Source organism: Manis javanica, chromosome 3 (genome assembly GCF_040802235.1).
Source record: "Manis javanica isolate MJ-LG chromosome 3, MJ_LKY, whole genome shotgun sequence".
Classification (NCBI taxonomy): domain Eukaryota; kingdom Metazoa; phylum Chordata; class Mammalia; order Pholidota; family Manidae; genus Manis; species Manis javanica.
Window position 1 is genome coordinate 198,921,898 of NC_133158.1, and position 24,022 is coordinate 198,945,919.

At 39.9% G+C, this 24,022-nt stretch overlaps 1 protein-coding gene across 2 annotated transcripts in view; it reads left to right on the forward strand.

Annotated features, from left to right (window-relative positions):
• The window catches only part of NR3C2 (nuclear receptor subfamily 3 group C member 2), a 334,172-nt gene that overhangs the window by 264,478 nt on the left and 45,672 nt on the right, over positions 1-24,022 (forward strand). For both annotated transcript variants that reach the window (XM_073232590.1, XM_073232589.1), the window contains exons 5-6: positions 7,287-7,625; positions 8,897-9,041. In XM_073232590.1, the coding sequence (XP_073088691.1) occupies positions 7,287-7,625; positions 8,897-9,041 (484 nt within the window). The remainder of the gene's footprint in view (positions 1-7,286; positions 7,626-8,896; positions 9,042-24,022) is intronic.

Below are 24,022 nucleotides of genomic sequence, written 5' to 3' on the forward strand. Positions count from 1 at the left end.
TTCTTCTGAGATCCTTGCTTGTTTTAACTCTGTCCCCAGCATGACCAGAACTTGAAGACATGCTGCCTCACCTTTAGAACTCTGGCCCAAGACGGAACCCCCCCCAACACATGTCCTCCTTTGTACACACATTCCTGAGTCTGACTGGCATTAGAAGAAAAAAGGGGAGGGAAGAATGGTGTTAAGTATTAGAGGAGAAAAAAAGAATGTAATTACAGAAAATGTAAATGTCATATAAACAATCATGTTAACCCTCTGTCTAGCCCCAGGAGCACCTCACTCACAGGCAGATGCTGGCTTTTTGCCTTTCTGACTTCCTGTCTCCAGCAGGGAATGTATAATATGTCATTGGGGGTTATCTTTCAGAACCTTGTTGCTGTCTCTGCAAAAATCAGTGGACCCTTATTCCAACTCCCTCAAATTCCCAGGAGTCTCTCCACTCAGGTTTGGCTTCTGGTTTGAGGGACTTTCCTATTAAGGGGGTCAACAGTACTTAACTTCGGGTGGATCCTTACACAGGGAAGTAGCCTGGCCCACGTGGACCTTCAGTGTAATCTGAATCACACCAAAAGCAGACCAGGGCATGGGAGGCATTAGTACAGGTGGGTACAGGAAAGCGTGAGCTCCCACAGGAAGATTAAACAACTTCTCCCTGCCAGGGTCTAACTCTCTGAATATATCATCAGTACCACTGACCCAAAACTTACCATAGTCTGCTTTACAAACCTAACACCTTCTTCTGTGTTGGTCCAATTTTCCAAAGATTATAATCTCTTGTCCAAACTGAGATCTTGTTATTCAATATGGCTCTGCTCACAAAACCAGGCATTTTTTATAGCATGCGTGGGTATTGGTTATCTGCTTAGTAACTGACAAATGTATTCTATAACAATAGCAACAAAATTATATTTACTATATGTTTATACACACACTGAAGTTTAATATGTGGAGATCCACTAATTTGGAATATCTTTTTTCTCCCCAGGTTTATTGAGGTTATGATTGACAAATAAAAATTTGTATATATTTAAGGTACACAACATGGTATTGTGATATAAGTATACCTCTGTAATGATTACCATAATCAAGCTCGTTAACACAGTCAACATCTCGTGTAGTCACCAGTGTGTGTGCATAGTGTGAAATGACTTAAAGTGGTCAAAGGTCAGGGTTGAGTTGCCTTAGCATGTTTTCTGTGCTAATAAAATCAATAATGCCTGTTAATTTGTTAAATTGTATATATTACGTATGGGAATGCTTAGAGATACTGTGAAAGACAAGCTGTTTTCAAGTTCCTTACCACTGAAGAAGTACTCACAAACAATCCAAATGCCATTTCCTTAGCATGAGTTGAGGAACTAGCCGTTCATTCATAAACCAGTGTGCCCCTGGGCCCTTACCCCCGTTCTGTTAGTGTGTACTGCCTTGAAAACCATACGTGCTCCTTTTCATACTAGAACCTCTGCTGAAAAACCAATGAAACCTGGAGAAAGATGACATTCCTTTCTTTGGTTCCATGACCGAAAAATACTAGGCTGTTCCCCTAACTCTCGGAGTATTCCTTCCCTTACAGTAAAGGCAAAGAGAAGTCATGCAAATACAGAGTGAAGAAAACAGGAAAGTCTGAGTGGGTGAGGGTGGCAAGAGAATGGTCTGTTCAAGAAAGAGGATGGAGCATTTCTGGGAATTTACCTGAGGAAAACAAAATCCCTAATTTGTAAAGAAATATGCACCCCTATGTTCGTTAACGTTCATTACAGCATTGTTTACAGTAGCCAAGATACGGAAGCAACCTAAGTGTCCATCCATAGATGAGTGGATACAAAAGATGTGGTGCATATGCACAATGGACTATTGCTCAGCCTTAAAAAAATGAAATCTTACCATTTGTGACAACATGGATGGACCTAGAGGGTATGATGCCCCATGAAATAAGTCAGAGAAAGACAAATACTATATGATTTCACTTATATGTGGAACCTAAAAAACAAAACAAATTAACAAACAAAACAAGTAGACTCATAAATGCAGAAAACAGACTGGTGTTTGCCATGGGGCTGGGGAATACTGGTCCACACAAGGGGGGAGATACTTCACCCACACTAGGCAAAGGGGGTAAGGAGATACAAACTTCCAGTCACAAAATAAGTCATGGGGATCAAAAGTACAACATAGAGAATATTACCTATAATATTGTATCATCTTCTATGACAGAAGGTAACTACCTTTATTGTGGTGGGCATTTCATAACATATACAATAATTATTGAATTACTGTGTTGTACACATTAAACCAATACAATATTGTATATCAACTATACTTCAATTTAAAAACTCTTATAAGAGAACCCCTCAAAAATAAACAGAAAAACGCACACCTGCCAAAGAAAGAAAGAAAGGATAGGGTGGGTGCTGTTATTATCCTGTACATTTAAACCAGAAATTACATTTGGCATGTGAACAGAAAAATATATGTTTTCATATAACCTCAATATATCTTCTCTAATATTTACTGCCAAGCCCTAAAGTTTCAAGATCAGCATGAAACATTTCTAAAATGCCAGAATTCTCACTTTAATTACTCTAGTGTAATGTTGTGATTGAAAATATTCCATCTCATTCTTTTTTTCTACCCCAGAATTTTTGAAGAGCTGTCCTGATTTCCCATTTCTAAGCTAAAGAAACTTTAATTGAGAAAGAGCATGATGAAAATACTATGAGGACCTGTGTTTCTCATCATTTTGGGGTGGAATGCAAGAACGATATAATTGCTAGCCAGTCATCATTCTGCCACAAGAGTAGTTTGTCAAAAGGATATGTAACAAGTCATATCAGCCTCAGGAAGTAGAGTAAATCAGAATGGAAGTCTTGCCCTGTCATGTTTCAAGTGAATCTTGAGATCCCACTGGAAATTTTGAGGTCCCATTGGGAATTTTTCATAATTATGACAGGGTCCCACCAGATTCTCCATGCTTGCTGTTGTGCATATTGATCAGGCTAGGAAGCAGGGCCTCCCTATTGCACAGCTCCTATGGGAACAATTCATGGAGAATCTATGGAGTTCTGTCTCTCAGCAGTGCCAGGAAAATGTGGCTGCCAAGATTCTCCTAGTAATTAAGAACTTGGCACCTGAGGGCATCCAGTAAGCACATACTAGTTACTATAACATTCAGTTTGAACAAGTGAAACTCCTGTGAGACTAGGAGACTTTTACAGTCACATTAATCCACCCTACACACACACACATACATTTACAGTCACATTAATCCACCCTACACACACACACAGAGCTACTGTTACTGGCAATTGAGAAATGAAGTGTGGCCCTGGCCATCTGGGAACATAAGTCCCAAGCCAAATGACCATTAACTCCATGTTAATTTAGTAAGGTGGCAGGTAGTGGTAAGACCCAAAATTTATGTTCAATTATGCTTCGGATAATGGAAACATGCTCATTAAGTATCTTTGGCCAAAGATTTTCCTGTGTAATTAGCAAACATCTTAATTATAAACTTGGACTTGAAGCTTGTACCAATCTTAAAGTATAAAAAATAATACAAGCTCAATAAAGAGAAAAAAATTAGTAGAAAAACTGCATAGCATTGAGGTTTATATTGTGGGCTTTGAGCCATGGCTGGATTCAGAACCTAGCCCTGGTGTTTTCTAGCTCTGCAACCTTGAAGAAGTACTTCCTCTCTCTGTGCCTCAGTGTCTTTACCTATAAAATGGGAATACTAACATTGCCTAATCATAGGGTCCTCGTGAAGACTGGAATGTTCAAAACACCTAAAAAGGGTTTTGAACTGTGCTTGGCACATAAGTGCTCAATAAATATTGCTTATTGTTATTTAGATACAGCATTTTAAGATTTGTAACTCTACAAATGGATTATTACATAGTAGAAATTTTTAATGGGAATAATGATTAACAAGTCAGAAATTGTATCTTAAAATCTCAGAAACTTCCCTATGTCCCCTATATGGAAGTATTTATAAGTTTAACAAACTAATAGGTCATTAAAATGTGTTAAAATTTGAATTTGAGATAAATTTCTCCAACAAACAATTGTTAAGTACCCCTAAGCATCATGGAAAATGATATAAAAAATTCCAACTTTTAAGGAGCTTTAATTTTAGAATACAGGTTGTGTTAGAAGAGCAACATAAGATTTTCAAGCACTTTAGGAAAGCTCCTTTGAGTAATATAAGTAATTATGTGACCATACTCCCCACGCTTTTAGAAAAGGTATTGGGTGAATACACTTTGGCGGGAGAATCTGCACACTGAAAATATGCAGTGCATATCTAAGTAAATATAAATTATTACTCATTTCCAAGTTTGCCCCACATACGTTCACAAAATCACAGCATAAAATTAAATGTAACTGAAATGCTAAACATAATGTTGATAATCTGCTCAATAGGTTATGCTACAGGCCATAGCCTTGCATGTAAGTGCTAGAGAAAATATTAAACACTCTTCTTCATGATATTTCATAGCTTTGACCTTAATTCAGCCATGAGAATAAACAGCATTATAGACCTAAGACCTAAAACAAATATGAATTTTATAATTAATTTGCAAGCAAATATCACTTTTAATAAAATCTGAAAACCCGAGGCTATTTCTAGTCAATCAAATCATGGTCTTTATCAGACATGGTCTTCTAAAGGATGACAAATTGTAATGAACTGTAATATTTTTAATATTTGCAAAATTATGGGAAGATGGAAGTAACATTGAAAGATTATTTCAGATGTTAGTAATAATTTTCAGCATGTTTTTATTTTTCTTATCCATTTAGCCCTCTGTGGGAGAGACGAGGGAAGCACTATAGTCCCCATTTTTCAGGTGAACCAGTTGAAGCTTAGAGAAAAGTTTATGTAACACAGAGGCAGTTCCAAATATCTAATTCCCCAAATGACCAATATATGTTGTGGAGGATTTTCTCAAGTTCTTACGGAGCGGAGCCATCAATTGACAGTATTTTGGATCACCAAATTGTGTTCTTTGTTTTTCCTAGTTTTGGAGGCTCTTCTCTGATGATTGTTTATTCTGTTTGTTCACTCACTCATCCATCCGAAGTATCTTAGTTAGCTCCTGGAAGCTCAGAACTCCGGGGCACTACTTCTGTGGCAGCCATTGGTGCCCATGAATATGATACATCTGCTTTTCATTGAAACCATTTTAAAAATCAGATTCTTCTGCCACAATCTTTTATCAAAGGAGGCAGTCTCGAAGAAATGGAATTACTTGAAGGGACTGAAATTTTTTAACTGCTTTGATAATTTTAAGTTCCTTAAAGATAGGGTTCCTATCTTGTTCGTCTTTTCAGCCCAGTTCCAGTATTTAATGAATGTGTAGCAGATAGAGCTATTGCTGAATAGTGGCTTGTATTTTATCTAAATTGTTAAGTATTTCTGTGATGCAAGTGGTAAATATTAATGGCCATAATCGTAAACATGAATGGTGATTTTTAAAATCAAGTTAATTGGTGTGGCGTATGCATACTCTGTGTTAAATTGATATCCTGTAAGTTTCTCATGTATATTAGAACTAAGTAAGAGGTGTCTGGTTCTTCAAGAATTTTAAAAGAAATTCTTCAATAAAATTGAAAACCTTACAACTGCTAAGTTATTACCATAGCTCTGAGTTCAATTTGGCGCTTCTGAGCTGTCTTTTCTTTTGATCCATTTAGTCACTGAGGCATCTTCCCTGTCAGATGGACATCCGCTCCACCCACCGCCATCCACCCGGGTCTGCCTTCCAGCCCTCCCTGTCCCCTCCCCATTCCTTCATTTCCCATTTATCTGTTGTATGAGCCCTTGAGAGAACTGTGAAAGAAGAGTAGTTGCTATTAAAGTTAGTACTAGTCTTTTGGTTTTAATTAAGAGGACCACATTATTATTTATTGTCCAAAAGATGGTGCTTTTTTAGGAGTAAACAGAGAACTGTTGGTATTCATGCTGGGCAAGCAAGTGTAAACCAGGACTGTTTAGGGCAAATCAAACCATAGGGCACTGGTACATAACATGTTCTAAAAATCGAAGGTGGGATTCCTATGTAGTTATGATACCTTTTAGTTTCAGGCCATATGATATGTGAATTGTTTATGTTAGAAATATAGAGTGGAACAGATTATTTAAAGATTGTGTTTGTGTGTATTGATGTAACTTAAACCTGAATATTTTTCTGTAGCATTAATTCCTGTACGTTTAGTAGTGAGCTCTCCAGGAGTCATCCAGATCCTTCATTTCTTCCTTTCTATTTATTGCCTTGCTGTGGGGTTAATTGCTTTCCCACGAATTTGATGGAAATCCATGAATCACTTTGTCTAGAGGTATAGCATTTACCAAGGTGCCAGGGGGGCTGTAAAAGAGAAAGAACACCCAAGCAAAACAGAAATAGTCTCACCCGTAGACACAGAAAACAGACTGATGGTTGCCATAGGAGAAGAGGGGAGGGGATTGGGTGAAATAAGTAAAGGAGGAAAAAATTAGTCAGAACGTTTGGTATGTTGATCTGGGTGATGGTTACTTAAGTGTACACATGTCAGAATTCATCAAACTGTACACTAAGATGTGTGCATTTTATTGTATGTACTAAAATTAAATAAAAGTAAATAATTAAAAAAAAGCAACACCTAATCTTTGTGTTTTGCACAGTATAGCTGAGGACAGAGGCTAGCAGCATTTGCACAAAATAACTACTCTGTGTAAGCCAGCCATTGTGTGTGGATGGTAAGGAGAAAAGTAAGTGGTAGGGAGACACCAAAGAAGAACTAGTAAAGGGGCCAGGGAACCCTAATTAGAGGGGGCAGAGACAACACCAGAGTAAGTTCCATCAGGGCATTCCAGCACTTGTTGGCAATGCTTTGGTGGACAATAAGTGGGCATTATTGGCTTATGTAAGATTTAGTTGAGATATATGTGACCTATTATGATGTGAAGTAATTTATCCTTCCTCTGAACTCATCTCTATTTTATGATATATACATGCTGTGTGATCTTGGGCAGATTTCTTTACCCTTCTGGTCTCAGGTAAAATGAAAATCTTTTAACAGTAACTATTCATAAAACTGTTGAATTAGTTAATTTCTATAAAACAATTAGGACAGTGCCTGATGTTAGAAAATATTGAAAAGGTACTGTTCCTATTAGGATAGCAAGACATCTTTGGAGGAATTAATTAATTAATATACATCAACGTTAGATTGTAACTTACCTCATGTAATGTGTCCCAGACATAATTTTAATTTGCCCTTATTGTTTGCAATCTTTTTTACAGCCCGAAAGTCCAAGAAGTTGGGAAAGTTAAAAGGGATTCACGAGGAGCAGTCACAACAGCACCCGCCCCCGCCCCCCCAGAGCCCCGAGGAGGGGACGACGTACATCGCGCCCGCGAAAGAGCCCTCCGTCAACACGGCGCTGGTCCCCCAGCTCTCCGCCATCTCGCGCGCCCTCACGCCTTCCCCTGCGATGGTCCTTGAGAACATCGAACCGGAGATAGTGTACGCAGGCTACGACCACTCGAAACCAGACACAGCCGAAAACCTGCTCTCCACTTTAAACCGTTTAGCAGGCAAGCAGATGATCCAAGTCGTGAAGTGGGCGAAGGTACTTCCAGGTAGGCCCGCCTCCCCTGTGATGCTCTAAATCCTGGCCTCAGGAAGTCAGGGCAACAGATTCTCCACATCCAACAGCGTGGCTGGAGTTAGCTTTCTGCTGAACCCTGGTACCACGTTGTTAAAGGGACGTCGAATGAATGGAGTATGTAGGAAAAACCTGATTCCTGTGCTCATTTCTCTTAAGACACTAGGATGAAGGGTTCTTTTGTTAATATAACATACATTTCTTGGGTTGATGCACAAAATGGAAAATTCATCCCCCAAATTTTAATAAGGTAAAATACAAACTGAACCTGTTATTAACATCTGGTAATCAGGGCTAATCTAAGCATAAACCAAGTAAACCAAAACCTATCAAGGAAGTTGTATGAGACCCTTGGAAGACTGTTTTGTCTAAAAACAGATTCTTACCTCCAGCACCGTTTAAGTTGTCCTTGACATTCCTACTTTAGTCATTTTTTTTATACCATAGGATTTTATTAATAAGGCCCCTTTTAATGCACAGAAACCTCACTTAGAATTGCTATCATAGTGTCACCGTTCATTAATCAAAGCAGTTTCTTAGATTACGGACTGTGAACCAGGAGCCATAAGAAAAATGATCAAGGAAAGCTCCAATGACCGACTCCAATGGCCCAGGTGACACTGCCAATGGATGAGTACCCTGGTGCCTCTGGGAATGTAGGGAATGAGGAAGGGAGCAAAAGGTGGCCCTGGGGCCCAGAGCAGAAGACTGAGGGGGAGTGGAGGGCAGAGGGCAGACACCAAGGATGCTTATTCTGCTTCAGAGCTGTGTGGAAGTCCACCATTATCCCAGACAGTGGGCAATTGGGAATAATACTTTTTCAACCACCAGAAACTCATGGAAACAATAATCTCTCATCCTTATTGCACATATTTTGAAGTTAGCAGTTACTCAATTATCCTTTATTGTAATGTTAATTGTGAGGAGGATGAAGCAGGTTTGACAGGTTAATACAAATTCTTTCAGTCTTTAGAATTTTAGTCTTTAGACCATCGTCCACAGCAAAGCTGCCTGAACTGCCTGGCTTTCCTCGCCCTGGCAGTTCGCCCTCATTGAGAACATAGAGTGAATTTACAAAGAAATGTTGAACAGGGCATGCCCCTGGCGGTTGCTCTGTAAATGACTGTTGAGTTGACTTAAGTCTGTTAGAGAATGACGGCTGTTGGGGGTTGACTTAAGAAGATTCTTCCTGGAATGTACTAAAATGCTAAGTGTATTTCTGTGATTAATTGTTCTGTTCTTCAGGGTTTAAAAACTTGCCTCTTGAGGACCAAATTACCCTAATCCAGTATTCTTGGATGTGTCTATCATCATTTGCCTTGAGCTGGAGATCGTACAAACATACAAACAGCCAATTTCTCTATTTTGCGCCAGACCTAGTCTTTAATGAGTAAGTACCTATTAATTAGCCTTCATAAAATAAACAGCAGAGCTATCTGTTATGCTTTTTTGCAACTTCTAAATATAAATCATGTATGTGTATGAAAGAATCCACTGACACTAGCTTGTTTTAAGGGTAAAAAATCTATCACTTGAGAATTTAAAAATTATTCTTCGCAAAATTGTAATGCACATGCCTGAGTATATATAAATCAGTATATATAGATTTCATATAATAGTATGTGGGAATTATCCCAAAAGAAAGATGATCCAGTTGGCTCTAAAAACTGGATTGGTACAAAGCCACAATTAATAGAAAACAGTCTCTTTTAGTATCTACTCCAGTTGAGAAGACTATCTAATTTCTAGGAAATGTGAATATATAAATGCCAGTTTTTGCATGCATTCATATAATGGTTCTTTTGTTAACAGTATACAGCTGCTCAATGTGTTTTCATGACAATCATAATTACCCTTCTTTGCAGCCATAAAAGAAGCCAAAATGTTATTCTGTAGTGAAACATTTTTAGTTTTATGAAGCATTTTAAAAGATTGAAAGAATTGTAGGATTTTTCCTTGACTATGAATCCTTTCCTATGTTAACTTTATATTTTAATACTGTTTGCCTTCCACATTAGCACATTTCATTTATGTTTATATCCAGCGGTGCGTCTTTGTAATTGCTGGGTCAAGAAATACTTAAAATAAAAGGAACACTTGAATTATGCTAGTAGCCATAGCCATATTCTAACAGATGGCTTTCTCTAGAGAGATGAAAATAGGGGTTTTCAGCAGGGAAGGAAGCAGATGAGAAATAGATTGGTGTTAAAAGAAAGCAAGCAATGCAAAGATTACAAGTGGACATAGTGCCAAGATACTTAAATAGTACCAGTAGTAAATTACCTACACGTATCAGTTCACCCACATAAGTGTAGCACAAAGACAATTTTATTCCAAGACAAATTAGGAACACCAGCTGGCTCTCGATGTGACCCTTCTTTTGGCAATTAGTCAGAATAATTTCTACTACTGCATAAATTTTCACCCAAAGCATGAAGTGAGGCCAAACAACTGACATGCACGTTTTAATTTTCTTGTTTTCCTTAGTAATCAGCTGATATCATTAAGTAGTAAGCCTGTTTTTAAATATGGTCTATAAACCAAACGAAAAACATATTAAGGAAGGTCCTTGTTTTAAAAGGAAGTGTGGGTAAATAAGAATCTCTGCTAGTGCCATCCAGTGAGCCTCCATTCAATTTTAACAGAAAATTTCAGTGATCCATTTAATCTTATTTAGTACATCTATTAATTTTGTGTCATAAATGTAACATAAAATCTTCCATTTTAGCCATTTTTAAATGTACTGTTCAGTGGCATCCACTCAAGCTGTGCAACCATCAACACTCTCCATCTCCCTCCAGAACTTTCCATCATCCCCAACAGAAACTAAGCCCGTAAAGCAAAGCTTCACCTTCTCCCCTCCCCCAAGCCCCAGATAACCTCTTGTCTATGAATTTGCCTATTTTAGGTTGTTACCCTTAAAAATAAAACTGTCATTTATTTTAACAGCAACATGGGTTTATTTGAGAGCAGCAGAGAACTGCGATTTGGGACAAGCAAGTTATGGCAACACCTCAAGGGTGTCTGGAGAATAAAGGAAAGGAGGCTCTTTCATAGAAGAAAGGGGGACAGTTGGGGAACTATTCTAGGCAAAAGTCCATTAGAGGAAACTGGGAGTCCCACATGTCTTGGCTGTTCATTGGCTGGGCTGTTCCCTAGCAGACACTTTTCCCTTCTCCTAGTGAGAGGTAAAGTAACCAGAATAGTATGAGTTATAAGGTGTCTGCCTTCCTGTAGGGTCTGCAATTGACAGGGAGCAGTGGGCGTGAGAGCTCCCCCTTCAGGCCTTCTGAGACCTATCAGATATAAGGCTTCCCTTTATCAATTTTTACAAGATACTCATGCATCTTAGGACACATACAATATGTGTCCTTTTGTGTCTGGCTTCTTTCACTTAAGCATAGTGTTTTCAAGGTTCATCCACATTGTAGCACATATCAGAATTTCACTTTATGGATGAATCATGGTGTATTTATGCATATAGAATGTAGGATCCTTACTGTTTGCAGGTTCCATATTTGTGAATTGGCCTTCTGGCTACATTTATTTATTAACTCCAGAGTCAACACATGAAGCACTTTCTTAGTCATTGGGAGACATGCACAGAGTAGCAATAAATTTGAGTCATCCTGTACATTTCAGCAGAAACTGCTTTCTTGTTTCAGTTCCCATACTGTAAATGAGTGTGCTTTTTACAGTCTATTTAATGCCGTGTTTTTTGCATTTTTGTGCTTTTCGCTGGTGATTTCACTGGCTAAAATGACCCCCAAACATAGCGCTAAAGTGCAGTCTTGGAGTTGTAAGTGCAAGAAGGCTGTGATGTGCCTTAGGGAAAAATATACATGTTAGATCAGTCTCTACTTAGTCGTGAGTTATAGTGCTGTTGGCCATGAGTTCAATGTTATGAATCAACAATATATATTAATGAGGTTTCTTTAAACAGAAGTACAAATGAAACAAGATTATGTATAGATCAGTTGATGAAAATGCTATGACCAGTAGCTCTCAGGAACCTAACCTTGTATTTCCCTTCAGTGGAGCAATTTAGTATTTGTTAATTCGGTGTTTGCTGCAACTTTATAGACTATAACTACCTTATTTATTTTTATCCAATAAAAAGAACTGACCACATTTGTTATCCATTCATCCATTGAGAGACATTTGGGTGGTTTCCATTTTCAGCTATTATGAATAATGCTGCTATGAACATTTTTGAGTAATTGTCTTGAGTGTCTGCTTCCATTTCATTTGGGTATGTACCTAGGAAGGGGGTTGTTGGGTCATACAGTAATTCTATGTTTAACTTTTGAGTAACCGCCAAACTGTTTTCCACACTTTGCACCATTTTATATTCCCACCAGCAATGTAACAAGAGTTACACTAGTAACAAGAGTTCCATTTTCATCACATCCTCATTAACACTTATTTTCTATTTGTTTTTCAATATCTATACTAGTAAGTATACAGTAGCTTTTGGTTGGGGGGGTTGTTTCTGTTTTTTGACTTATATTTGACATATAACATTGTGCAAATTTAAGATGTACATGTTGATTTGATACATTTATATATTGTAATATGATTGCCATTGTAGCTGTAATTAGCACTTCTGTCACATCACATAATTATTTCTCTTTTGTGGTAGGAATAATTAAGATCTAGTCTCTCAGCAAGTCTGATGATTATAATATTGTTGTCTATATTCACTATTTTGTGCATTAGATCTCCAGGACTTACTTGTCTCCTAGTTGTAAGTTTGTGTCCTTAGGCAGCATCTCTCCTTTTCCCCCACCTCCCAGCCCTTGGTAACCACCATGTTACTGTTTTTACAAGTGAGGCTTTTTTAGATTCCACATATAAGTGAGATCATAGAGTATTTGTCTTTCTCTATCTGACTTGACTTTTAGAGATTATGAAGTTGTAGCTCATGGTAGTTTTGATTTGCATTTTCCTAATGACTGATGATGTTGGGCATTTTTTTCATAGGCTTATTGGCCATTTATATATCTTCTTTGGTGAAATGTCTGTTCAAGTCATTTGCCTGTTTTTAATTAGGATGTTTGTCTCTTTGTTCTTGAATTGTAGGAGTTCTTTAGATAGTCTGGATATTGAAACTTTATCAGAGATATGAGTTGTGGTATTTCTTCTATTCTGTGGGTTGTTTTTTCACTGTCTTGATAGTATCTTTAAAATTAAAGTTTTAATATGACTGAAGTCCAGTTTATCTATGTTTTTTTGGTTGCCTATGCTTCAGGTATCATTTAATTTCAGTTGTATGCACACATCCAACTGTACAGGTTTCAAGAAAGTACAAAACTGTGAGATTCCTTTATAACAAAAGGGAAAAGCACCTTATGTTTGAAGGCTACAAAAATTAATGTCATTAAAGGGTCTTAGAAATAAAGAAAAAATAAGCAACCAATATTACATAATTATTAGAGTGAAAATTTTTTTCCCTGCCTTTTAACTTTTGACCTCCACCCCAACCTAGATTTCTATAGGTTTCTCTCAACTAGGAAAAAGAGGGCAGAACTGTACTTTTCAAAGTGGGGGTGGGGGACCTACTCCCAGAAAACATTTGGAAATGACAAAAAGCCTTTTGATCAAATCACATCAACAAATAAGAGTTTGGTATGGTAGCTCTATCACAGGGTGCTATTATAGACCCTGTAATTGTTTTTTTGAAATATAGTTGATATACAATATTATATTGGTTTCAAGTGTGCAATACAGTGGTTCAACAATTACACACATTATTAGATCTTCACCCCAATTAGTACAGTTACTATCTGTCAACATGGAGAGATGTTACAAAACCACTGACTATATTCTCCATGCTGCGTTTCCATCCCCATGAGCAGCTTATGTTATAATTGAGATTTTTTTAGAGAACTACTAAGTTACAGAGGATGGCCTGCAACTAAAGTCTAAATGCATATGCAGGATTCATCCTGCATTTTTGTTCAAGGAATGTCTACTAACTGTTGCCAATGCTCTAGGCCATGGTTTCAGCACAGTGAAGAAATCATATACTCCCTGTCTCAAGGAGCACACAGTGTAATGGGGGAGACACAAATTAAGATTCTCAGGATAAGTATTGAAAGGAAAAGTGCTCTGAGAGCAGGAAGGTATTGATCTAGTCAAGACAGGCTTAAGGCAGCTGAGTCAGCCAGGTACAGGAAGTAGAAGAGGAGGAAAGGACTGAGGCTGAGGGATCAGCGTGTGCAAACCCCTAAGGGCAGGAAGGAAATGAGTGAAAACAATAGAGTGATGGGCATGGGGGGGAATGCAAAGATGGTGAAAGGCAAAACCAACAGGGCCTGCTGGTGGTTGCATCTGGCAGTGATGGGAAAGGAGGAGGTGGTAGGTGTCTAAGGAGATTGCCAGACCTGGCCTGAAAGGTCAGGTAGAATTTGGTGCTGCTCCCGGAATAGGGAGCAAGGGCAGAGGACAAGGGATTGGAAGGGAGGGAAGAGGAAAGGAAGGCATGAGGCCAGTTTTGAACAAGTTAAGATTGAATTGCCTTTGAAACACTGCTGAAAAGGACATATTAAATGGGCACTTACATACACATGGAAGCTTAAAGAGAGGTCCCAGCTGAAAGATACAAATTTTGAACTCCTTAGACATGTGGCGCTTAAAGGAGGAAAGACAAGAGAGAGTTATGTCACAGATCCCAAGGAAGGAGAAGACTTCAGGGAAGTAAGTCTGACCACCAGGGTTAAGTACTGTTGCTATCCCAGTGTGACGTGAACTGACAGCAGGAGGCATGCTTTGCCTGTCTTCTGCCGATACTTTGTACATTCGTGTCTGCTGAACACGTCCCTTCGCTTTCCCTCAATTAGTACCTATAACTCCATACTCTTCCACCAAAGCGAAGGAAGGATCTGGCATTTGGTATAAGGGAACAAACAACGTATGCCATTCATCTGAGGGCGGAATGCTCAATGAGATCCTCCCTTGCTCTCCAGCACCCTCAGCAATGTTGGACCCCCTCCCACCTGCTTCAGCTGCTCTTTTTTTAGGTGTCTCCATCCCCCTTCATTACCTCCTCATTGAAATCACAGACTCTGTCTTAAATCACGTTTTAATTCCCAGCACCTGGCATTGTGTTTCCAAGGCATAGTAGGTACTCCCTAAATATTTGCTGAATAAATGGATTATTGAAGAAATGAGCAAACACTCTATTAATCAGTCTAGCAGGGACTTTTCAAGTTATTACTATTCATCATGAGGATGAGTGTATAATGCAGCAGTGTGATTAGGAGACACATTGTCTTCACAAACAGAGGCATAGCTCTATGTAAAACGGTAAACAGAACTTTAATAGTTGATCATTTGCATTTGCCTTCAACTGTGGACCAGACTTGAGAGTTCCCAGAGACCTTCCCCTTCAGCCGTGTCCTGGCATTACTGGAGTCGGAAGAAAGATGAGAAGTAGGAAATAATAAAGAAAAGCATTCTATCCTATTTTTTATTAAATGTTGGGGTGAAGATATGAGTTAATACTTTAAATTAGCATAGAACTTTTCTTATTATAAAGTCAAAACTTTTCAAATATGTATTAAATGATTAATTATTCAATTTTACCTTGAAACAGCTTATCATATATTGCTACAGATCCCTGCAAGTATTCAAATTTCTTATCAATTCACTACACATATTAAAATTCCCATTTAAGCCTGTAATGAAATTTCTTCAAATTGTTTCATTTCTGAAATGAAGGTTCAGCATTATACTCTCTTTTAAGTCCAATATTTTAGAACTCAAAATGTGTTTAAAAGCATGTATATAGTGTCTTGAGTAGGAGCCCAATAAAAAATGATTTTTCAATGATCTTTCACTGGCCGCGTTAGTTCTGGACCTTTTACTACTTTGGTTCAGAGGCTGTCGGTAAGCGTGAGCGCCCCTGAGCCTTGGCGCAGCTGCCTGGGTGCCTCCATGGGCCCTGAGCCTGTCTGCAAGGGCATCGGCCAGGGGGGCAGTGAGGGCTCAGCCCCTGCGGCCTGGGCCACAGCTGCTCCTGTAGAGAAGTTCAGGGTGCAACCAGCAATTGTTCCTTGTCATGTTTCGTGCCATGCCACCCATCCTGGTCGTGCCCGTGGTGTCGGGACCCTGTGCCACCGTAGTAGTCCAGTTGTCCTTAGTGGGGGACCTAGCCAGGCCGCCCTGCCGAAAGGGCAGTGCCCCTAAGGACCCCCTGTACCCGAGGCCCTAAAGCTTCAGTGGCCTGGCTCATCCTCAGCCCCAGGCTGTGTCACCATTGCTCAGCCTGGGATCTGGGTGTTCCAGGGAGGCCAGGGGTGGTCAGAGTTGGAACACAGCATGGTCCCCCCTGCCCTCCCGAGGCAGGTGGCGGACACTCCTGAGCCGCTGCGGGTTTCTCTGCCTGGACCCTGCTCCAGGGGGGCTCGGCCGCTGTGGGTGAGGGGCGGGAGCTATCCCAAGAGGGGCCAGGCGGGGGAGCCGGGGTCGGGCCCCTGCGCACTCCTGCCTCTACCGGCAGCCCCTCTGCCCCTCCTCCCCTCTTCCTGCTGCTTTCAGATCAGATTTGCTTCTTGCCTTCTGCTCACTGGGACCCTGTTCCGGTCGTTTCTGTAGTTCCCAGTCTCCGACCCCCACCCCTTGCCTCTCCCTCCTTGACTTCCTTACTCTCCTCCCTCCTGCCCCTCTACTCTCTGTCTTCCTGTCTCCCTCTGTTTCTGTCTTTCTGTCTGTCTCTCTCTCACACACACACACATACACACTCCTACCTCCTCTCCTGCCACTGAAAAACCAACAGCCTTCTGAGATGTCCCATGTTTACTTCTGGGCCAGTATGAGGAATAAACTTTAAGGAAAAAAGTCCTCCTTCTCTGCCTTATTTTTGCACTGAACTCTACGAAAACCCAGGCCCTGTACCACCAGCAGAACAGTCTGTGCAATTTGTTGGACAGGAGGCGCAGCCACCCCTCTGAATCAGGCAGGGCTCCCCTTTCACCGCAGCTCCCCCCGACTCCCCCACCGCTGCTTTGCGCCTGGCCCTCATGTTCACCCATGCCTGGCCCCTGCACACTGTCCAGTTTAAGACTCTGACTAAAGAAAAACAATGTCACAAGGATCAAATGCTAGTCCTTGTCTGCAAAGGTCATAAGCATTGCGGAATGGAATTATCTTTTGTTTGTGCAAAGTTAGGGCATAGAGGGTATCTTGCCACCTGAAGCAGGCTAGGCAGACGGAACTGTAGCGGAAGGTGCAGTGAGCAGATTTTATAAGTTACAAATGAGAAATAATCATTCAGTCATATATGGGGGCAGAGGAAAGGTAGGTATAGTCCCCCCCATACCACAGGTATTTCCTTCCCTTCTTTTTTAAACAGTATTTCTTTGCCTTAATTAACCTACATTGTGATAAGGAGAGTTGGAGTAGACGTTACTTCCAGACATTCCCAGCAGAAGACTTGAAAGGAAAGAAGTTCTTAGAGAAATGGGTAACTGCTCGCATTTAGAAAAGTTCCTGAAATGAGCATGCAACATTCTGGGACTGCCCTCACCTGAGAAGGACATGAAGAGAGTAGTTTTAATCTAAGATGAGAACATCAGTAGACTTTCCAACTCACTTGTCAACCCATCTGCTTTTTCACCAAACCCTTCTCTCATGTTGGACCACTTGGAAGAAGGTGATAATTGATATTCACTCAGTCCATTCATTCAACAGCTGGCTCTTGATCAACTTCAATACACCAAGCCCTGGTCTAACCATGGGAACACTACAGGGAACAGAACACAGAGCTCATGTGCTGGTGGCAGGTGGGAGGGGTAGTGATCTCTGAAGTCAGCTGTGAGGAGCCCCCTGCTCTGTCCTCCAGGGGTATCGCCTAGGTAACATGCCATCATCCTTATATACAACCACAAAAAGCACTATATAAAATGGTAAGGTGCGGTTTGAATGAATGCTTCTGGAGAATTTCCCAGCACACTTGGTTAGCCACCTTGACCTCCTTTTGGTGCTTTGAAGGATCCAAGCTTTCTTGACTCAAGCCTTTTACACGCGTTGCTCACTCTGTGCAAGGGTGTGGTTCCTTCTCATCTCAGCTCAATATATTCCTCATGCAGACAGATTTTGCCTGACCACCTATCTAGAGTAGACTCCTCCACCCGGCCCTCCCTACTATACTGCATGTATTTTCTTCATAGTAGATGTTCTGCCCCCGTAGTGCAGACTCCAGGAAGGGCAGGCCCCTGGCCTGTCCGGTTTACCTTTTTTTCACTTGCATTGCCAGCACCCAGAATGCCGCTGGACATTAGTAAAGGCTTGATGAACTAAGTAAATTTAAAATGCTGTTTTCAGCATGATTTCCTGCTGCTGGTCTGCACAAACTCTGTGCCATGCCGGATTAGCCTCCTCTTCCCTTGGTCTTGTCTTTCTCCGAGCAGTTTCCTTTTCCTTCCCTCAAGCCCGATCCACAGGATGCTTCCTCTCTGATGGCTTCTCTTACCCTCAAAGTCAAGAGTGACTTTTTTCTCCCCCAAAACCCTTTTTTTCTGTCTCAATTTTTTGGTGCTTTTCGTGTTTTATATATGTTTTCACAACAGAATTACTGTAAAGTCCTAGAGCACAGAAAGTATGCTTTTACATCTTTCCGTAATGTCTAGCGAAATGCTGTCTCCATAGCTGGCACTCAGTAACTATTATTGGTTTGTGAATGTGTACTCTTCCTAGCACATGTGTTAGAAGCAAGGTTCCTGATGTGGGTAAGTGCTTGTCTGTGGTGGTAGGTGGGAGGGATGGGCTCTGAAGTCAGGTGTGAGCAGCCGCCTGCTCTATCCTCCAGGGGTATCACCCAGGTAACATGCCATCGTCCTTATATACAACCATAAAAGGCTTAGCAGGTGAACAGGATTCAGTGTTGCAGAGTTTAAGTTTTACTTCAAGAACACTGCTCTGTGTTAATATTTCTTGCATGGTGTTTCTGTAGTGTACTTGAGAAATTTCCTAAGTAGTTAATGAAGCTGGGTAACTGCCAGTATAGTATGGAATTAAAGCAAAACAGAGAGGAGACTGCAAATGGAATGAATGGAATGAATGGTTTAAGCCATGTATAACTAACTCTGCTGGGATCACACAGGGAAGCAGTGCTGCAGGAAATATGTCCAGACTTTAGCTAACTATTACTCTAGCTAACAGAGCTATTTTTCCTTCTGAATAAAAGCCAAACCAGTTCATATTATAGGTTATCTTTAAAAGGCTTGGTGTGGCTTCTATTAGTATGTTGCTTTTTATTTCAGTTAATATACTCAAGGACTGGGCCTCTTCAGCTGAAAATACTCTTCCTTTCAATACGAAATAAAATCACTGAGGGAATTTCTTTATTGAATAACTGATAGAGAAAAATAATTTTGATGCAGTGAGTCTATGGTAAGACTAGGGTAGGCAAGCAGGAGTAAATTAGTCACAGAACTAAGGAGGCCTCTAGGTGTCTTCTCTTGACATGTATCATAAGACGCAAAGATGGCAGCTTTGGAGATGCTCCTCTAAACTGAAGGAAGGGGACATACTTGAATATGTCTTGATACATGAAGTGTTTTCTGAACTTGTGTCTAATTCAGACAGTTTTAGAACCAAAATCACCCCACATGGTTATCCATTTTTATTGTTATTACAGATGAGAGATGATTGTGGTTTTATGTCCCCCACTTCTACCTGTGAACCCTAAGCTAATTTAATAGGGTTGTGTGTTTGGAGGGCTCTGAAGAGTTATTTAATTTTTCTGGGATTTCTGTTTTAGATTTATACATTTGAGAAGGAAACAAATAGAGAAAGGAGAGGGGGACAATGGTCATATTTGGAGACCCTCCACTTCCTCATTAAAGCTCATCCATGTATCTGGTGTGTTAGCGCTGCAGTAGGAGTATTGCCCCAGCCAATGTACATACTTACAGGTGTGACAGCCTTTGCCTAACAGCCCGCCATCTGTGCCCTTTTACCCTGAAATAACACTGCCTCAATAGAGTTGATGGAATCAGTAGTTTATAAGCTTCTGATTTCTTTTTTGGTATAGGTATGAAAATAAATAAAAAACTCTTAGTCACCTTGGGCTGCTGTAACAAAATACAGACTGGCTGGCTTAAACGACAGATGCTTCCTTCTCACAGTTCTGGAAGCTGCAGGCTAAGATCAGGATGCCAGTATGATGACGGAGGCCATCTTCTTGGCTTGCACACCTGCCTTTCCACTTGTCCTCACATGGTGAACAGAAAAAGCTCTCGCATCCCTGCTTCTTAGCATAAAGGCACTAATCCCCTCATGGGGGCTCCAACCTCATGATGTCATCTAAATGTAATTACCTCCCCAAAGCCCCACCTCCTTCTATCATCACACTAGAAGTTAGAGCTTCAACATATGAATCTGGGTGGGTGAGGAGCACACAGAATTCCATTTATAACTCTCCATTTACATGGATACTAGCATGCAAAAGCAGTTAATAATCAAGGAGTTTAGAAAGGGAATTTGAAGGATTATGAGCTGATGCTGAAGGCTTGTGAAAGGGTTATGCTATATATGTTATACACATCTATACATCATCTGATGTAGGAGCTTATTACCCCCTCTATAAAGGTAAGATGAAAGCTCAGTATTTTGAACTAAGATGTCTCTCAGTCTAAAGCTTAGATTTTTTTCAGCCATGTCAGACTTCTAACTAACTGTGTAGATTGTTTTCTCAGGCAGCTGACCTTTGGAGATAAAATTGGTTTCACTAGGTGGTTTCAGAGACTGTGTTGGGAAGCTTTACTGACCCTTCATACGTCATATTTTCTATGAGTTATTCTTTAAAATGGGTTAGAATATGCCCAATGTATAAAGAACACAAATGGGAAGTAAAATGTTCTTGGGAAAACTGTACTTTGGTTCAAAGCTTGAATCATTTCTTCACGTCTGTTTTCCATACTTTCTGATATCACAACAGTATTTAAGAGCTCAATTATGGAAGACCTAGGGCTCCATCCCTAACTTCACCTCTGAGGAGCTTAATGTAGTCTAGTGAGTGTGCTAACTTTACTAAGCCTTCATTTTCCATTTGCAGAATGAGGTAATTGAACCAGATCAGCAACTCACAAACTATCTGTTGTCAGGACCCCAAATAGACTCTCACAGTTGATGAGCCCTAAAGCTTTTGTTTCTAGAAGTGATAGCTAGTAATAGTTACTAGAAATCAAAACAAATTTTAACTATCAATTCATTTTAAAATAACCATAACAAACCCATTACACATTATATAAATAATATATATATAAATAACATAAATATTTCATGAAAAATGACTTTTTTCCCAAAACAAAAAATGTGAAGTGATATTGTTTTGCCATTTTGTAAATCCAGTTTGACTTACATGAAGAGTATACATTTCTTAACTGCTTCTTACATTCAGTCTATTGTGACAGGGTGTTCTGGTCAAAGTACATGAAAAAAATTCAGCTTCACTCAAATATGTAGTTGGAGAAAAGGAGGAGGACCTTGCAGATTCCTGGAGCCTATCATCAGCCTGGAGTCCTTAAACCTACCTTAGCACTGCTGATAGGTGGTCTTTAAACCTGAACCAGACTAATTCTGCTTGGCTTTGGGGAATCCTTACTCAAGGTCTGGATCTGTTTCCTTATTTAAGAAAGACTTAATAATCTTTGTTTAGAGATTGTTGTTCTGTCCAGACAACACTCCATAGAACATAGTCTCTGTGCTGCAAGGGCTCTCAGACTAATTGCAGAGCCTACCATGTGCTATTTCCTGTACATGATGATTTTGTATGAACCAGCTTGTCTACAGACAGGCATATTTCAAGGCAGGGATTATTATCACTGTTTTATAGACATGCAGCTGCCTCAGGCAGAGAATGGTTCAGTAGGTTATCCCAAACCACCCAGCCACTGAGAGGTGGGTCCAAGGTTGGAGCCCAGGATTGTCCTGAAAGCTCATGCTGTTTTCATTATACTACATGTCTCCCCTCCCCTACACAGTAATAGAGGTGGAAGGGTCTCAGAAGCCCTTCCATGCTCCTATGGCTTATGTTTCTGTAATTCTGCTCTTCTAGCAACATAGCTTTTTCTTGTAGCTATGAGAATTTGTGGTTAGAAAAAGGTCAGTTAAAGAGGAAAACAATCATATAAATGAATACCCTAATCACTTCCCCCAAAGTGAAGCATAAATCTCTTTAGTTTTATTGTTTAACTGAAAACAGTTACGAACAATGAGTAGCATTTCACCCGTCAGTAACAGATACTGAGAATAGCTGCAATAATCAAAGCACCGTGGTGGCTGCTGTAAGGAATCAAAGAAGTGAAAGACACAATTTCCAGCTTCAGAATTCTATAATGTGGTGGTGAATTAGAACTTAGACATATAAATGGTGACTTGACAAGAAACAAATAAGTTTTATTTAAGATGGGCATGCCAGGAGTTGAAAGAGAAAGTCAGTCCTCTGGTGGAAAGTGATCAAGGAAAGCTGCCTGGCAGAACTGTCTAGCTTTAAAAGCTGAGCAAATCTCCAAAGGAGGGTTAGGATTTGGATGGGCACAGTGAAGACGGGGCTCCATTGAACCCAGGCAGGAGAAACTGAGTCTCTGAAATTCAGGATTGAAACACACCTAGGACACAAGGGAACATAGGCTCAGCTTCAGAATGGAGGGCGCTGTTTCTTTCTTGCTGTCCTTCCCTTCTTGTTCTCTCCTCCCTCCCTTCCTCTTTCCCTCCACAGCTGACTTTTATCCTCTTTCTCGTCTCATCCTTCCACCTCCCTGTGCCTCCCTTTCCTCTCTCCTCACTCTGCCCGTCACTACTACTTCTGCAGAGTGAGGTGATATCACCAAATACTGCATTTATCCAAAAAAAAAGTGTCGCATCCCATTGTCTTAGCTATCTTCTTAAATGGAGATATAATTGGCAAATAGCATTATGTTGATTTCAAGCATATGTGATTCATTATTTATATATATTGCAGAATGATGACCACAGTGAGTCCAGTTAACATCCGTCATCACAGTTCACAAATTTTTTTTCTTGTGATGAGAGTTTTTAAGATCTACCTTTTTAGGAACTTGCAGGTATCCATTATGGTATTATTAACTATGGTCACCATGCTGTATGCCATTGCCTTAGCTTTGACATTAGGTGTGTTAAGGCTTTTATATAGTTTTCCAGGGGGATGAAAACTGACAACACAAAGTTGCTTTTTAATTCAGTATGAACTTCTGTGCTCTTTGGGGAGGTATCCTAAAAGGAAAACTTTTTCTTATAAGGTCTTGCTTTTAAAATCATTGAAATTCCTGCCCCAGAAGTTACTTGAAGAGTGACTTTTCTTATTTTTTATTATGTTCTATTTTTCCTGACTGCTGGTGTTTGTCCTTGTTGCAGAAGACATTACTGTCAACTGGCTGCCTGTACCCCCAGTTCTTTGCACTGAGCAATACAGCAATGTGTGCAGGGTGGGGGAGGGGTGGCGGGCTTGAATCCCTCGCCCTTCTCTCAGGAGGTGGCAGAGCCAGTGAATGGCTGGGCACTGGAGTCCTGCCCGATCAAGAGGTAACAGGGAGTTGGTATTTTTGAAGTGTTGGCCTCAACTCTCACTGCTTCTAGGCGATGAACACAAAAACCCAAAGAACCATTTGTTTCTCCTTAAAGAGACATTCCATGGCCATTTCTTTCTGATTAGAGGATGTTTGGAAGTTCATAGAATTTCAAAGGAGAAGAGAAGGTTAGAAACGTCAACTGTACTCCTCAGTTATCAGGGTTTTTTTAATGCATAGATTTTACTCATTTTTTTTTTAGTTTTCTGTAACTAAAAAATTATCATATTACTTTTAGTACAAAAAAATTCTTCTTAGAAGTAAATAAAGTATATATTCTATTTTGTAGAAAATAAATTGGAAGTATAGTTTGACTTTTCCTTACAGTACATGAAATTTTGATCTTTAAAAAATCCCATGTTCATTTTTTAAAGTTTATTTCTATTTGTAATTGAAACATAGTGGACATGTATTATTTTTCAGTAATGTTGTACACTCCTCAGCTATCTTGACTAGCAATTTTCTACAAGCAGATAAAGAGCATAAAAAACAGGCTATCCTTTGAATAAGCATCGCGTTCGTGTCATTTCATGCACACGTGTAGTATGTGTTCCCGTGTTGACATTTTACGGGAAATGGATGTCACCACTGATGTAGTGACCTGGTGGTGATATACTTATTGCACCAGTCATGAATGATGCAGTTGTTCATAATGTCCTGAACAAAATCTGCTTTGTGACAGATGTTCAGAATCAGTAATATGGAAGGTCTCTTAATAAATTAATTGAGTCAAACATCATCTTTTTTTATTTAGGCAGATGATTTATCAGCTTTTGAA